The sequence below is a fragment of the Daucus carota genome, chromosome 7 (assembly GCF_001625215.2).
Source record: "Daucus carota subsp. sativus chromosome 7, DH1 v3.0, whole genome shotgun sequence".
Lineage (NCBI taxonomy): Eukaryota > Viridiplantae > Streptophyta > Magnoliopsida > Apiales > Apiaceae > Daucus > Daucus carota.
Window position 1 is genome coordinate 23825667 of NC_030387.2, and position 15614 is coordinate 23841280.

General features: G+C 32.8%; 3 protein-coding genes across 3 annotated transcripts; 1 reads left to right on the forward strand and 2 right to left on the reverse strand.

Annotated features, from left to right (window-relative positions):
• Positions 1-944: 944 nt before the first annotated feature.
• LOC108196473 (FCS-Like Zinc finger 13) lies at positions 945-1982 on the reverse strand. The gene is made up of 2 exons (XM_017363772.2): positions 1343-1982; positions 945-1246 (listed from the first exon to the last, which is right to left on the reverse strand). The coding sequence occupies exons 1-2, from the start codon at positions 1879-1881 to the stop codon at positions 1078-1080; spliced, it is 708 nt and encodes a 235-aa protein (XP_017219261.2). The 5' UTR covers positions 1882-1982; the 3' UTR covers positions 945-1077.
• A 4771-nt stretch (positions 1983-6753) lies between these two features.
• On the forward strand, positions 6754-11242 carry LOC108196472 (beta-galactosidase 15). Its single transcript, XM_017363771.2, has 17 exons — positions 6754-6979; positions 7091-7299; positions 7386-7452; positions 7578-7670; positions 7906-8049; positions 8169-8257; positions 8363-8468; positions 8577-8664; positions 8755-8873; positions 8963-9124; positions 9272-9465; positions 9556-9659; positions 9742-9851; positions 9938-10165; positions 10288-10499; positions 10599-10878; positions 10965-11242. Exons 1-17 carry the CDS (start codon positions 6827-6829, stop codon positions 11076-11078), a joined length of 2472 nt encoding a protein of 823 aa, XP_017219260.1. The 5' UTR covers positions 6754-6826; the 3' UTR covers positions 11079-11242.
• Positions 11243-12363: 1121 nt separating this feature from the next.
• Positions 12364-13401, reverse strand: LOC108196474 (ethylene-responsive transcription factor ERF017). Its single transcript, XM_017363773.2, has one exon. The coding sequence runs from the start codon at positions 13272-13274 to the stop codon at positions 12597-12599; it is 678 nt and encodes a 225-aa protein (XP_017219262.1). The 5' UTR covers positions 13275-13401; the 3' UTR covers positions 12364-12596.
• Between the last annotated feature and the right edge of the window lie 2213 nt (positions 13402-15614).

Genomic DNA, 15614 nt, shown 5'->3' on the forward strand with positions numbered 1-15614 from the left:
TTCCTTTCGCATCCAATAGTATTGAACATCCAAAAAATTTTCAACAATAGAATTTATTTCTTCTTCTTTACAAAAAGGATTGATTAATTTGAATGAAACTTTGACTTCTGAGTTCGCCCATCTATTTAATGCTGGAATCAGACCAGACCTGCTATTAATGTGAACAGTGTGGATATCATTTGAAAATGAGTAGTTTAGATTGAATCGAACTTTCGATCGATCATCGAGTTGTCCTTTGACAAGTGTGACGCTGATAACATATAATAGTTATTCTAAAATTGGATCGGTTTGATTTCTAGCTATAACCAAAATCGAATAATCAGTTATAGTTTGGTTTTGAAACTTTCGATTTCGATTCGGTTTTTAACGATTTTTAGTGGTTTTGATTTCACATTTATTTGGTTTTTTGTTCAACCCTACTATTGGGGGACAAAGGAGTACAAGTAAACAAGTTAAAGCGCAGATCTAAAGACTCCATGCATAACTTCCGCCACACACCGGCAGAATTAGAGGGGTTCGGGGGTGCTGAGATCCCCGTGAGCTCTAAACAAACAGTAAAACAATCTTTGATCATACCCTGGGGCCTGGGAGGTCACTCCAGGCCAAGTCAGGGAAGGAAGGGCTCTCTCTGAGGTCATTTCTACTACTAAGCCTCTCCATGTGCCATAAATAGTTAGGGGGTTTTCGACTTATTTTCATTCAGCATCTCTAGCAAACAGGGTGCTGCTATGGAGGATCCTCTGTTCTCGAGTCTGAATCACTTCAGCTCAGCAAACCTTGACGATTTAAGTAATTATTAAGGTAAATGAATATATATGGTCAGTTTTCTTTGTTATTCTTGCGTTAAATTATGAACGCCTGGATTTGTAAATTCCATCGCAGGTAACCACTTACAAAATTAATTATATAACAAGAATTCCAAAAATCTCGAACGCACATCATCGTAATATCAAAATTGGCCTCACCTTCCATAAATAAATATATGTTAAAATGCATTTTGTATACAAAATTTCTCTCCCGGAAACAAAGATGGCCAAGCCTAAGTTGTCCCGAGTGTTAGATCAGCGATCGAGTCCGCTAAATTGCAAAAATCCCAGTGGTAAACATCGGGCGATCATGGGCACCACAAGGTGAAGTTGAAACAGTAGATCTTGACGAAGCTTGAGAAATCCTCTTGTTTTCTTTCTTCTCATCCATCACAATTTGCCTCTCTCTACACTCTGTGCTACAATATGCTTTCTCTCCCCTGTTAATCAAACAAAAAGCTATGAGTTTTTGTCCCTGCTCTATCCCAACATAATAAATCACATATTTTTAATAAAATAACTCAATTAATCAATACCTGTACATGTAAATGTCTTCTCCGTGTAGTTTTTTCCGGCACATATGACATGAACTAAGAAAATCCCGACCAGCCGCAGATTCAACTGTCGTTTCCGGACATATCTGAAAAACACAACCTGGATGATTTTTCTTGTTGCTATGTAGCCGATGAGACCTTTTCTCAGAATTTTGACAGCCACAGTAATAAACTCTCGTTTGTCCTTTCTTATTATTAGGACCATAAGATGTAACATAAGTATAATCCTCCAAACTATCTCCAACACTCTCCTCTGTATTTCCCCTGTTTCTAACAGAACACGACACTGCTATAGGAACAGAGTTATTAACAGACTTATTACACAAAGCCTGAGTTTCAGTATTTTTGTCAAGTGCAGCCACGATCCCGAGCCCAACTCCAACCGCACCGCCGTAGTTTTTCAAGACTCTCGGAGACTGTATCTTGATCATGTCCGATGGACTTGTCGGGGTCCTGTGCCCGGAGCCTGACGCGCCGGTGATGAGGCTGTTGATCACTGGGCGGGCTTTTCTGGCGAACATGAGTGGTAATATTGTTGAGAAATGTGTTGTATGTGTAGAGATTATTGGGTGATGGAAGGGGAGAGAGATGTGAATATATGGAGGAGGATAGAAGAGTGGTTGGACTACTTCGCCCATGGGTTTGGTTTTAAATTATGGGATGGTGACGATGATGATATGATTCGCCATCACAATCACTCCATTCAATTATTTTGATGGCGACCTTTTATTAAATAATTTTACTAAGGCCTATTATAATAATAATAATAATAATAATAATAATAATAATAATAATAATAATAATAATAATAATTAGAGTTTTACTCGCCTCCATGCTTTGAGAGTCTGACTCCCGTATTTAGGATTCTGGCCACCACTTTTTCATCTTCTAAATCTTCACCCATTCATCGATTAAGTCTCGCTCTCCCATCCTCTATTATGTATTTCAGTTTTTCAATAAATTAAGATCTGTGAGATCTTGTTGGGTACCTTGTTATCAAGGTCGCGCCCATATTTTTGAAATGTTAGTATGTCATACTTTGAGTTTTGTGTGTGTTTTGTATCGTTGTCGGAGGTTTCTCTAAAAAGCATTCATACGATATTTTAGATGATCTGTAAGACTCGCATCGATTCTTGGATGACGGTGGATATTGCAAAACCTCATCTTTTACAACAAAAAATTATTCATATTTTGGGAGTGCTTATTGCTCCGATATCAGTTGATATAAGTGATAGTTCTGAAAGTTGGGTTACAAATGATACTTATGTCAAGGTCAATTGTGATGCTACTAGTTTCACTTTCATAAGTGAAGTAGGTTGGATTGCTCGATATGTCATTGTATTACTTTTTATATCAAAGAATTTGAATATTCAATGTGTTAAGCAATTTGAAAACAAAACAGCTACTTGTTTAGATCGTTCTTTGTTTCATAATCAAATTGTAGGACAGTTCGGAGATGACAGTTCGGAGATTTGTCCCAGCTGAGTTCCAATGAGTGATTTCTGTTAATAAAATCATTTGTTTGTCAAAAAAAATTTACTCACTTCTCGTCAGTTCTTTAAAAAAAGAATCTTTTAGTTAAATTTTGATAAATTCATTATAAATATTAAACTAATGAAAAAGTAATTTTATTATATTTATCATTATAATTTCAACAGATTAAGTATCAAAATGATCATTATATAATTAATAAAGTTTTAAATTTGTTTAATCACGTTCATCCCATAAGTATTCGCTTCGTCCTTCTGATTTCTTATCAATCTCATATGTACTCGTTTCGTTTTTGAACACAAAATTTAAGAAATATGTATAAAGTATATAAGAAGAAAAAAGTGGTAAAGTGGTGGTACTTATTGAGTTTTAATGCAAGGTGAAGATAGTGTAGATAAATAATGGTCGTAGTTGATTTTAATATTGTAAAAATTTATTATTTTGAAAATATTTTGAAATGTAAAGAATTAGATGGAAGCCTAAACAAATGTTTGGTACCAAACGAGTATTTAGTAAATTTGGTGGCTTAAAAAACTAATAATTGATATATGATCTAAATATAGATTTGAGAAGTTAGGAATATAACTTATTCTTGAATTGTTTAAATTTTGATATTTAATTCTGTATAAAATATATATAAATCTATTATAATTTTTTTAAAGAATAAATTATTTATAAAATTATCTATATAGATAAACTAAAATTTATGTCTAAATTAGTTTCATGATTGTTTTTTACTTTATTATTTTAAGCAAATATATATGATTTTATTTCATATATTCTATACGACCGCAATAATAGGTATATATATCTTTCTCATAAAACAAATTCTTTGCAGTAATAAAATTTTGGGATTTTCTTATAAATATCTTGTCAAAAATATTTTTTGCAAAAATACTACTCCCTCCGTGACTCCGTCCCCCTTGAGTAGTTTATATACATTGTTTGCATGTATTTTGAGACTCTTCTGAAGTATAGTTTGATAACTTTTTTTAAAATTTTCTTTTTTTGAATAAAAGTTTAAACATCAAACTTTTATTTAGAGAAAAAAATTTAAAATACATATTATGAAACTCTACTTTAAATAAGTGTGGAAAAACGTGTCGAAAAATAACGTAAAGAAATGAGGGGAACAGAGGGAATATATCTTTTTCAAATAGTTTTCAAAAATACTGTATACAACCCGTTACAACCACATGCAATTATACTTGCGCCAATTTATTAAAGTTGCATCATCTAGTTACATGTATTTTTGCAAATATTTTGAAAAGATAATAAAATCGCAAAAAAAAAAAAAAATTTGAAAAACCAATAGTTTTGATCAATTCGCTATTTTCATACTCCCTCCGTCCCACCCATTTCTTATGGGTTGGGCACGGAGGTTAAGGAATATGTATAAGGTACTAGTAGAAAAGAGGAAGAAAAGTGGGTAAAATGATGGGACCCATTGATTTTTAATGTATAAAAAGAAGATAGTGGAGTAAAAGTAGTGTGAAAAGGAAAAAAAAGTGGAGAAGTGGTGGGATCCATTGACTATTTTTGGTAAGTTTTGAAATGTAAAGAATTGGATGGGACACCCCAAAAAGGAAAGTGTAAAGAAATGGGTGGAGTAATAATTTATGGACCCCTTTTTAAATTATGAGACTGATGCCATCATTGTCATGATTTGTTTTTATAAAGAAACGTCGAAGTCCATGTCCAATCATTGGGCCCTCAAACCCCACATCTGACTCAGAAAGCCGTCTCCGGCAGTTTATAAGATTCCGGCCAGCTCGGTAGTTTGAGATAGGGGTGTCAATGGATCGGATCTGGATCGGATCATGCATGATCCATATCCTGATCCGTTCAATTTTACCGGATTCGGATTCGGATCGGATTTCAACCGGATTTTTTAGAACATGATCCATATCCTAATCCGTAGGATCACGGATTTTCGGATCGGAGCTCCGCTCCGTTTATATTTAAAAAAAAAAATTCTTCACTTATAAAAAGTTGTTGGAATCACTTATAATAATAATTTATAAATTCAAAATGTAGTGTTTTAAAATACAAAAACACACTTGTTCAAATATTACAAGTCTTTAATAAATTCCGGAAGTTTAGGATTGAGAAACACTACGTTGATTTATATATATTACAAATCTTCTAACAAAATATGAGAAACTTAAAATTTAAATAGGTTGTACTAATGCAGCTCAAAACTCTCAAACAAAATGTTTAATAAGTTCAATTATCCAAGTTCAAATGGTATCTAATTTTATTTATTTATTTACATATGTAATATCTTAATAGAGTATATATATACACATATATATAAATATAAATAAATAAATAAATAAATATATATATATATGTATATATAAAAGTCGGATCGGATTTTTTTCGGATCGGATCGTATTAAATCCATATCCTATATATATCGGATCGGATATTTTCCGGATCGGATTTTTTTCGGATCGGATATTATTTTAGGTGATCCATATCCGCTCCGTTAGCTCCTGGATCGGATCGGGTCGGACCGGATATCCGCTCCATTGACACCCCTAGTTTGAGAGACGTGTCTAAAGTTAAGATTCAAGAGTGATTGATTGAAACAGTGTGCGATAGTATTACGATGGGCTGAGCCCACAGAAAATAAGTTGGCCCGATGTTTTGGAGCCGAAAGCGACAGGGTTGGCAGATGAAGTTGTTTAATTATTGGTGTCCAGTGAACTGAATATGGATACAGTATAACATAAATATGTTATAAATACATTCTTGAGTTTTGTCATGCAAAATAAATTGGATATTTAATTTGATATTAAATTTAAAAATATAAATGTGGATATCAAATATTTATATATAAACTAATTTTAAAAAATAAATAAATAAATTACAGGATCACTTAGTTATTTTATTTATCTGATGGGAAAAATATTATTAAAATTAAGAAGAGAAAAAAGAAGAAGAAATGATTCAAACCATTTATAAGTGTTTGTATTATGAAAATTATCTTTTCTTCAACACCAATTTATGCAATTTTTCAGGTACAATTTTCACCTTCATTTGATATTTAATAATTATAGCAATATTTTATTTATTTAAGACTAATACTTGTAAATGATAATAACAATTACGAGTGGGAGACAAAAAATTACACTTTCAATATAAGAGTAAAATTTGAACAACAATATAATTAAGGTTGTAAAATATTTATTTTTTGTACTAAAATTTGCACTTTAAATAAAATCGAATAATTACTATAATTTTCTTAAAAAGTTATATTCACATAAGATAGAAATGTATAAATAAATGTAAATAATTTGAAATGGGAGAAATAAACTTTAACATATAATATAAAACTCCCATTGATCTGACCATATTATTTTCTTACGTAATTTGAATGTTAGTTAAAATAAAAAGTTATTATTTAATAATTGAAATGATAAAATATCAACCTCACTTCTAATTTAAAAAATATAAAATAAGCTGGCAACATAGTTTAAAAGGTTATAGGAATACATATATGTTATATAGTTACGATTTTCTTTTCAAAATAAATATAACAATCTGAACCTAATTATTAGCCTAATTTAAATGATTGTTGTAATTAAAAATGGTGACATATAATGTAACTTAATCTAAAATAATTAAATATATATATACTTGTAACTCAGTTTAAGTTGGTGACAGATACTTGTAATTTAGTTTAAACTGGTCACAAATACTTGTAATCAAATCTTAAATGAAGACAGATATATATAATTCAATTTTAAATTAATCACAAATACATCTATAATCCTGATTGTTAGTAACAAACCCTCAGATAATCACTATTCATGTATATCCGATTATCTCAATCTTTATCTATAACAAACTAACTCTCAACAACATATCATTATATAAACATAACTCTCAACAACACATCAATATATAAACGTATCGAGGGTGTATGGAGGGTTTATATTTTTAAGTATATACGTGGGAACCTTAAAGATGGCCGCAAAAGCTTTAACTCTTCTTTTATTATGTCTAGTTACTGTGTGCAATTGCATGGAGGTCACCTATGACTCTCGCTCCTTTATGATTGATGGTGAAAGAAAATTACTTATCTCTGGCTCAATACACTACCCTAGAAGCACACCCGAGGTAGTTTAAGTTACTTTTACGTGTATACTGCATGCTCGTTTTATATAATGATATTTCGAGATTATATATGTTGTTGAATAATATATTGTTTTGTTCATCGTAAACATGTAGATGTGGCCGGATTTGATCAAAAAAGCTAAGGCGGGAGGTCTGAATATGATAGAAACGTACGTTTTTTGGAATGCTCATGAACCTGAACAACGGAAATATGATTTTACCGGAAATTTGGATCTCATGAGGTTTCTCAAAACCGTACGTGACGAAGGAATGTACATTATGCTTAGAATCGGACCATATGTCTGCGCAGAATGGACTTTCGGGTATCAATTTATTCATCTACTTAATTTGTAAATAATGTTATTTAACAAAACAGTGGTTAACCTTTTTATTTTTCTTAATGATTCAGAGGATTTCCTGTTTGGTTGCATAATTTGGATGGAGTGAAGTTCAGGACAGCCAATGATGTGTTCATGGTATCGTATCACTCTTTTCATGCTTTATTTTGAACGTTTTCGTTGTATAGTTTATAGTGTATACACATGCATCTTTACCGTATCCAATTTATTCGTTAATTTATATTCGAATTTGATATATACAGAATGAGATGCAAAATTTCACGACTTTGATTGTCGATATGGCTAAAAAGGAAAAACTTTTTGCTCGACAAGGTGGCCCCATTCTTATCACACAGGTTCTCCCTTTTTCGATCTATTTTCATAATCGTAATCGTGTAGTCTCTCTTGGGTTCATGCATTCATATTTGTTGGAATTATAATCATTATTAACATAGTATAGATGTCTCCATTATTAAATTATTATTACTTTTGTTTGGACAAACATGTTTTTGTTACTCAATTATATAATTATCATGCACTTGAAAATCTTGCAACAATTTATATGAGATCTAATTGTTAAAAATATTACAGATAGAGAATGAATTTGGTAATGTTGAACATCCCTACGGAGAAGCTGGAAAAGTTTACATGAATTGGGCTGCCAATATGGCCGTGTCTTTGGATACCGGAAGCCCATGGATTATGTGTCAACAAAAAGACGCCCCACCCATAGTTGTAAGTATACACTGCATGCTTTCATTCATAATTCTCATAGTTATATACTACTGTATTTTATATTTTTATTAAATTAACATAATAACATAATATGTTTTGTATATTCTCATTCTCAATAGATAAACACATGCAATGGATGGTATTGTGATGATTTCACCCCAAACAATGCTAGCAGTCCAAAGATATGGACCGAAAATTGGGCTGGATGGTGAGTCTGCACTACTTTTTCTTTCTTTGTTATTTATTTATTTATTTATTTTAGATATTGTTAATTGTTAATTTTTATTAATTTACAATTTGAATAAATTCATAGGTTTATGAGTTGGGGAAGTGTACGTCCCAAACGAGCTGCCGAGGATGTTGCATTTGCAGTTGCGCGATTTTATCAAACGGGTGGATCGTTACAGAACTATTATATGGTATGCTAGCTATTATCATTATCATTATTATTATTATTATTTTGTTGTTAACAAATATTATTAAATTATTATATACATAAATAAATAATAATTGCACAATGATGACAGTATCATGGGGGAACTAACTTCGGAAGAACTGCTGGGGGACCTTATATCACCACATCCTATGACTATGATGCTCCTCTTGATGAATATGGTAATCAAATGATTTTTTTTTTTTTTTTTTTTTGTATTATTAGCATTTTTGAATGTATTATTAACTACTAGGAGTATTTGCTATGTGCAGGCAATTTGAATGAACCCAAATATAGTCATACAAAACAACTGCACAACTTATTGATGTCAATGGAGAAGCCACTCACAGAGGGCAAAGTTACCCACATTGATTTTGGTAACGGTGCTGAGGTACTTCTGTTTTTATGCTCCAACACTCACATTCTTAACTGCGCGAATTATACGTGATTTGATTGGTTGTGTTTTGATTGTTTTTTCAGGGGACAGTTTTTGTTGATGGTCAGACCACAAGTTGCTTCTTTAGCAACAAGAATACTTCATCTGATGCCTTGATTAAGTACCAGGATATGAATATCACTGTCCCAGCTTGGTCTGTCAGTATTTTACCAGATTGTCAGACAGAAGCTTATAACACTGCCAAGGTAATTTATACTAAATTCTCTCTTTTTTACAACCATTTGGGTATAGTATGATGTGCGCGTAATTAAATTTTTTAACTTAGTTGATAATCTTTGAATGTATATAGTTATCTGTCAAATGGGTAGTCCTACATTTTTATTTTTCTGTAGGTGAATACTCAAACATCTGTAATGGTTAAGAGAGAAAATGGAGCTGAGAATCAGCCAAGTGCTCTAAAATGGTCTTGGAGACCCGAAAATCTTGATGTTGCCGTTATTCAAGGAAAGGGGTCGATCCATGCTAGTGAAATCCTTGACCAGAAGGTTCTTAATGACATGAGTGACTATCTGTGGTATATGACAAGGTAAAATATTTTTGTATGTTGTTACTCCATAGATTGTCATATGGTTATTACTAATTTGTTCTAATGGAATCCTTAATTCATTTTTAAAAGTGTGGACATTGATGAGAAAGATCCCGTCTGGGGCACCAATATGAGCATTAGAATCAACGGTACTGGACACGTACTCCACGCATATGTCAACGGAGAATATGTTGGTAAGTAGCTTTTTTGTCAAAAAAATCATTTGTATTGATGAATTATGTGATCAGTTGTTGATACAATTTTAATTCAATATAGGTTCAAAATGGGCTAAATATGATGTTCATAACTACGATTTTGAGACCCCAGTGAAGTTTAAGCCAGGAAGGAATCAGATTAGTTTGCTTAGCGCTCTCGTGGGGTTGAAGGTAATCATCTTATACTATATTTATTTGTAAATGCCCCTCTAATTCCTATATTGCTCAATGTAACACAACTTTATTTTGTATTACAGAATTATGGGGCATTTTTCGATGACTACAGAGCTGGAGTATGTGGTTTTGTTGATATCGTTGGAAGGAATGGTGATGAAATAGTCACCAAGGATTTGGCAGGCCATCAGTGGGTTTACAAAAACAGTCTGCATGGTCTGGATAACCAACTCTACAGCCAGACGTCTAAGTTTTCTGCTAAATGGCAACTGGGATATCTCCCTGTAAACAGATCAATGACTTGGTATAAGGTACTAAAATTCTGTTCCATACTTATATCAAGTCTAAAATGTTTGTCAATTTCTGTCAAAAAGAAATATGCTTGTCAAATCTTTTATAGATGTACTGATGTTATTACTTTCTATGACGGCAGACTACTTTCAAAGCTCCACTGGGAAAGGATCCCGTTGTTTTGGATCTGTTGGGTCTGGGTAAAGGTTATGCGTGGGTGAATGGCAATAATTTAGGGAGGTATTGGCCAAGTTATTTAGCACCAGAAGATGGCTGTGATGATGAGTGTGATTATCGTGCTAAATATGACGCTAGCCAATGTAACTACGGTTGTGGAGAGCCTACACAGAGATGGTACTGATTGAAGTTTGCTGTTTTTCACAGTTAGACTTGTTACTGAGTTAACTTGCATATAATTAACTTTCTTTTCTGTTTATTTATTTGTTGTGTTAGGTATCATGTGCCTCGTGATTTCTTGTCGGCTACAGGCGTCAATGAGTTGGTCCTTTTTGAAGAATTTGGAGGGAATCCATCGCAAGTGAACTTCAAAACAGTTGTAGTGGGATCTGCTTGTGGTAGTGCTTATGAGCATAAAACTATGGAATTATCATGCCAAGGTCGTTCCATCACTCAAATCAAGTTTGCTAGCTTCGGTAATCCTATGGGAACTTGTGGTTCGTTTAAGAAGGGCACTTGTGAAGGAAGTAAAGATGCACTATCAATCCTCCAAAAGGTATTAATATTTTTCATTCTCTTCGTACTTTACTTAACTTAATTTAACAATAAAATAAGAAATTGTTCTAATTGTCTGTTACATAGGCATGTATTGGAAAAGAAACATGTTCCCTCGTGGCCAATGAGAATATATTCGGACCAACTTCTTGTGCTGATTCTCCGAAGAAGCTTCTGGTGGAAGCTGTTTGTGCAATTTAGTTTCTTTGCAGTGTTTGATTATGAAGTATATCGTAGATATGGTTCAGCGTAGGTTCACTAGTTAGCTGTTTAGCTCTTTAGGGGAAGTTTGGATTTTTTGTAATCTGCTCTGGATTTTATAGGACCTTAATATATTAATGTTAATAATATTCTGTTGCGAGTAACTTACACTTGTTTTTCTCTGCATCTGTGTAAATGATTTTATTTTCCAAGCAACCTTGTGTTGGTTTGGATTAGCAACATTATTGTATGTAATGGGAATCTCCTTCCAATTTAGTGGCTTAAATCATTCCCTTCACAGTCCATGGAATAACCATTCCATATCCCTCATTCCCATTCCCGGTTCCACTGCCTCAGCTTGTGAAGGTAGGAATGTTAGACAACTTATAACATGAAAAGGAAAAAGAAATCCCTCAGCTACCAGACTGTTTACCTTCCTCACTTAGCTGGCCGAGGCAGATATTCATCGTTTACATAAGCTATTTCCAGCTTTTCTAATCAGTTCTTAACCATGTTAAAAAACAGATACAGTTCTTATACTAAACTAGTACTCTGATCTCATTAAAATCAAAGTATGTTAGATATTGGTTCAAAAAGCATGTATGCCGAAAGGCAGGTAATAATATTTGAAATTTGATTCACTGAACAACAAAATTGAAATCTGATCAGAATTTGAATATACATAGATCAGATAAAAAGGAATTACAGGTGGAAACCCAGTTACCTTGTACTGCAGCAACTTGTGTTTTGATTTCTTTAAAGGGTCGTCTGTTGTGTGGGCATCAACCCAAACACGTCGTAAAGATAAAAAAGATTTGTGTTCAATATAAGCAGTCAAAACAACTTCGGTCTTTTGGGAGGAGCTTAAAAACAAATTCGTGTGGATTCAGTCATGACCTAGAACGAACAATATCATACTAACGTGGAGTTAACGACAAAAAAGATTTGTGTTCAATTTAAGCAGTTAAAACAACTTCGGCCTTTTGGGAGGAGCTTAAAAACAAATTCGTGCGGATTTGGTCATGACCCAGAACGAACAATATCATACTAACGTGAAGTTAACGAGTGTTGCAAGGTCAGAGATGGGGCCATAATTGAATACCATCACAAGGCGGCTACCAGGACTCCAGGAGATGAGTGAGAGTCTAATGTCAGTACATGCATAGTATAACACACGTGTTGATATAATGTAGATCTGCATAAGTTAATGTCACTTTGTCAAACAAAAATAAATTGTTGAATATGTGAGGCATGACTGCATGAGGTTTGATATATCGAACACCAATTTAAATCCTTATAATCTTCATTAATGAATACTACTAAAGAATATAGAATGTTGCTCAGACATATTCTTGACAATAAAATATATATGTGAGAATGGCAGCACAAAAAGTTGTCCATTCAGCCAGATTTACAAGTACTAAATAATAGAGTAAGATATCTATATATGTGAATAATCCCAGCAACAAAAAAATCTGGAATGATTCAGGACTGAGGAATGTTTTTGCAGTCGGTGGTTCAGAAACTCCAAAGAAATGAGCCAAACTGATCACAAGATTCTTCAACTTCATTATCCACAGGCCCCGTGGTCACGGGTCTCATAAACAAATCATCTTGAAAATCTTCGAAACTCGGAAAATAACCCAAGTCCGGAACACTATAATTACTCTCCCAACCCATGGTCTTAAACTGATCCATCAACATGTTATCCACTCCTGCCTCCGTATTCACCTGTGTGGCCCCGTCCGAAACAGACGGGGAATCCACGTGTTGCAGCTCGTCTGACGGGTCAGACGAGCTGGAACTGTCGTGATCAGACACAACCCGAGGACCCGAATGAGCAAACCTGGCGGCCTCCACTTGTATTTGAGGTGGAGTGAGTGACCTCCCGCCAGGAATCTCAGGAGGGTTCTCGGGAAAATTAAATTTCGAATCAGGCCCCCGAAGGCAGTAGAGGGCAGCATCGAATGCCCTCGCTGCCTTCACAGCCGAGTCATACGAACCTAACCAAATCCTCTCCCGGCTATTCGGGAGCCTGATTTCCGAAACAAACTTCCCCCATTTCCTCTTCCTCACCCCCGTGTACTTACACGAGGAAGAGTCCGCAGATGATTTACTGATCCGGCTCTGGTTGCCGTGTCGGGCAGCAGCTTCGTTGCTGCCCGACCCCGACTCGTTTGTCACGGTTTTCACCATAGTAAAAAAAAATAATGGTTAAGTTAATAGTAGTAAGGATAAAGTGGGGATGAGAGTGGGTATTAAATAGAATGTTTTGTTTGGATGATGATGAGAATGGCGGCTCTGGAGAGGAGTATATATATGTGCAGATTGAGGGAGTAGTGAAGAGAGAGTGAGGGAGGGAAAGAGAGAGGAAGACGAGGGGTCAACAGGGCGTGTTGATCAGATGAGATGTTGGAAGAAGAAACAGACGTGGCAAGCCAAGAGAAGAGAGATTGGTTTGATATACGCGGTGTGTGTATTTTTGGGTTCAAACCACGTGTGTTTTCTTATACAACTCGTGGGCCTTCGACTCAGATAACTGCTACAGGCTCTCAGACTCTCACTATATGGTTCTAGTCTTCTAGACTTTCTAGTTCTAGTGAGTACTGAAGTAACACCGGATATATCATATATTGTACCCATTGCAAACAATATTTAATTATTTTATATCTCTAAGTATCTTTTTTTTTTTTTTTGAAAATCTTTAAGTATCTTTTTTGATATATAATAATTTTTCATATACTCATGACGTTGAGATGTTATTATATTCAGATATTTGTGATTTATTACATTCACTTCTACATATAATATTATACTAGCAAGATGCACAGGTTATTTATAATATTTGTAATTTTATTGTTTATATTTTAAATTTAATTGAAATACAAACCGATTATATTGATCGAATTTTTAAATATTTTAGCTTAATTAATAATAAAAAATTTATTGGAATACGTTATATATTAAGGAGACCCTAGAGTAATACCACTGATCGGCTGATAAAATTTTACTGACAAAAAATGTTATTAATATTTCAGTTTTAATAGAATAAGAATAATATTAATAATAATATATAGTATAAATACATAGTATAGATCTATAATATTACTATTAAAGTGATAACTTGCAGTAATTAAAAATAACACCAATATATTTAGTTGAAACATATCATCAGTTGTATATTCATACTTATATAATGTGTTATTTTTAGAAAATCGGTTTTTAATTAGGTTTCTGTAAAGGATAATCAATAATGTGTTTCAGTTAAAAAAGTTAGTTGTCATATTTTCCAATATTACTTTTAAAAAATTGAGTTTTTTAGTTAGAAAATTAAAAAAAAAGATAATAGTATCAGTTAAAAAAGATGATTGATTACATAAATAGGTCGACCAAGTATCGACCGACCAAAAACTTTTAATGTTTCGACTTTAGTGGTACTATCCTTTAACCCATGCTTTGCACGGGTATATAGTTTATAATTTATTATTTATAATTTAAATCTAAAATCATTTTATTAGTATTTTTTTAACGTAGTAACCCGCAGCCGTTATATTAATGAAATGAATTTTAATTAAATTATATTAAACAATTGATTATATTTTCTCACGAAAATTTAGTTTTTACAATTTATTATCTATTTATAGATGTATTTCTGTTATTATTATGTGATAATTTTTTATTCAATTGATTTTAAATTAAAATTTTCATATTTCATATATCTTCATATGTATGGAAAAAAATGATTTATTAATATGATTTGATTGTAGAATGATATCTAAATAATTTATACTTGAATTTATATATTTAGAAAATTATATTCATATATATAAAAATAATCATCCGGTGCATCGTACGGGTAAAACGCTAGTTTGCATAATGGGAAGGACGTCATATATAATTAGATATTTTGTTATATCATTAACAGATAATATTGTAGTACTCGGATTGGACAAATTTTAAGTTTGGCGGGATTTTTGCCCCCTTTTTTCTTTAAAAAATTTGTATTTCACATTTGAGTTCTACTATAAGAAAAGGCGATTGCCTGAAGAATAGCGGTTTTTCGCGTCTGGATATCGGAATGGAATTCCAGTTATTCATCTTTGATTTTTGGGAAAATAGATTTTTTTGCCACCCAACTTATTATTTGTTTAGAAACCTACCATAGAACTATAATTTTTTTCTTTTTTGTCACTAATGTTAGGTTCGGACTTTTTTTGTCACTAACGTTAGGTTCGGATTTGATTATTAACACTATGTTATTTTTTTAGTATTATTAAAATATAGTGTTAGTCTGCAATATAATGGCGATCTGATATGTGTCTATATCTTTATGTAGTGTCCTAGGTAGTTTACCTTGGAGGACGAGAGTTGGACATGCATTTTGAGACTCCAAAAAATTTCAAAAATTATTTCATTTTATTTTTTCTAAATAAAATTTAATGTTGGTTTTTTTTTTCTTAAAAAAACGTTGGATTTTTTTGTCACTAACGTTATGTTTTGATTTGATTATTAACAATATGTTATTTTTTTAGCATT

Coding starts and splice junctions, on each gene's coding strand:
- LOC108196472 (XM_017363771.2), top strand. CDS start 6,827: ATGGCCGCAAAAGCTTTAACTCTTCTTTTATTATGTCTAGTTACTGTG. Junction 6,980..7,090: donor ACCCTAGAAGCACACCCGAG/GTAGTTTAAGTT, acceptor GTAAACATGTAG/ATGTGGCCGGATTTGATCAA. Junction 10,879..10,964: donor CACTATCAATCCTCCAAAAG/GTATTAATATTT, acceptor TCTGTTACATAG/GCATGTATTGGAAAAGAAAC.
- LOC108196474 (XM_017363773.2), bottom strand. CDS start 13,274: ATGGTGAAAACCGTGACAAACGAGTCGGGGTCGGGCAGCAACGAAGCT.
- LOC108196473 (XM_017363772.2), bottom strand. CDS start 1,881: ATGTTCGCCAGAAAAGCCCGCCCAGTGATCAACAGCCTCATCACCGGC. Junction 1,247..1,342: donor GAAGACATTTACATGTACAG/GTATTGATTAAT, acceptor TTTGATTAACAG/GGGAGAGAAAGCATATTGTA.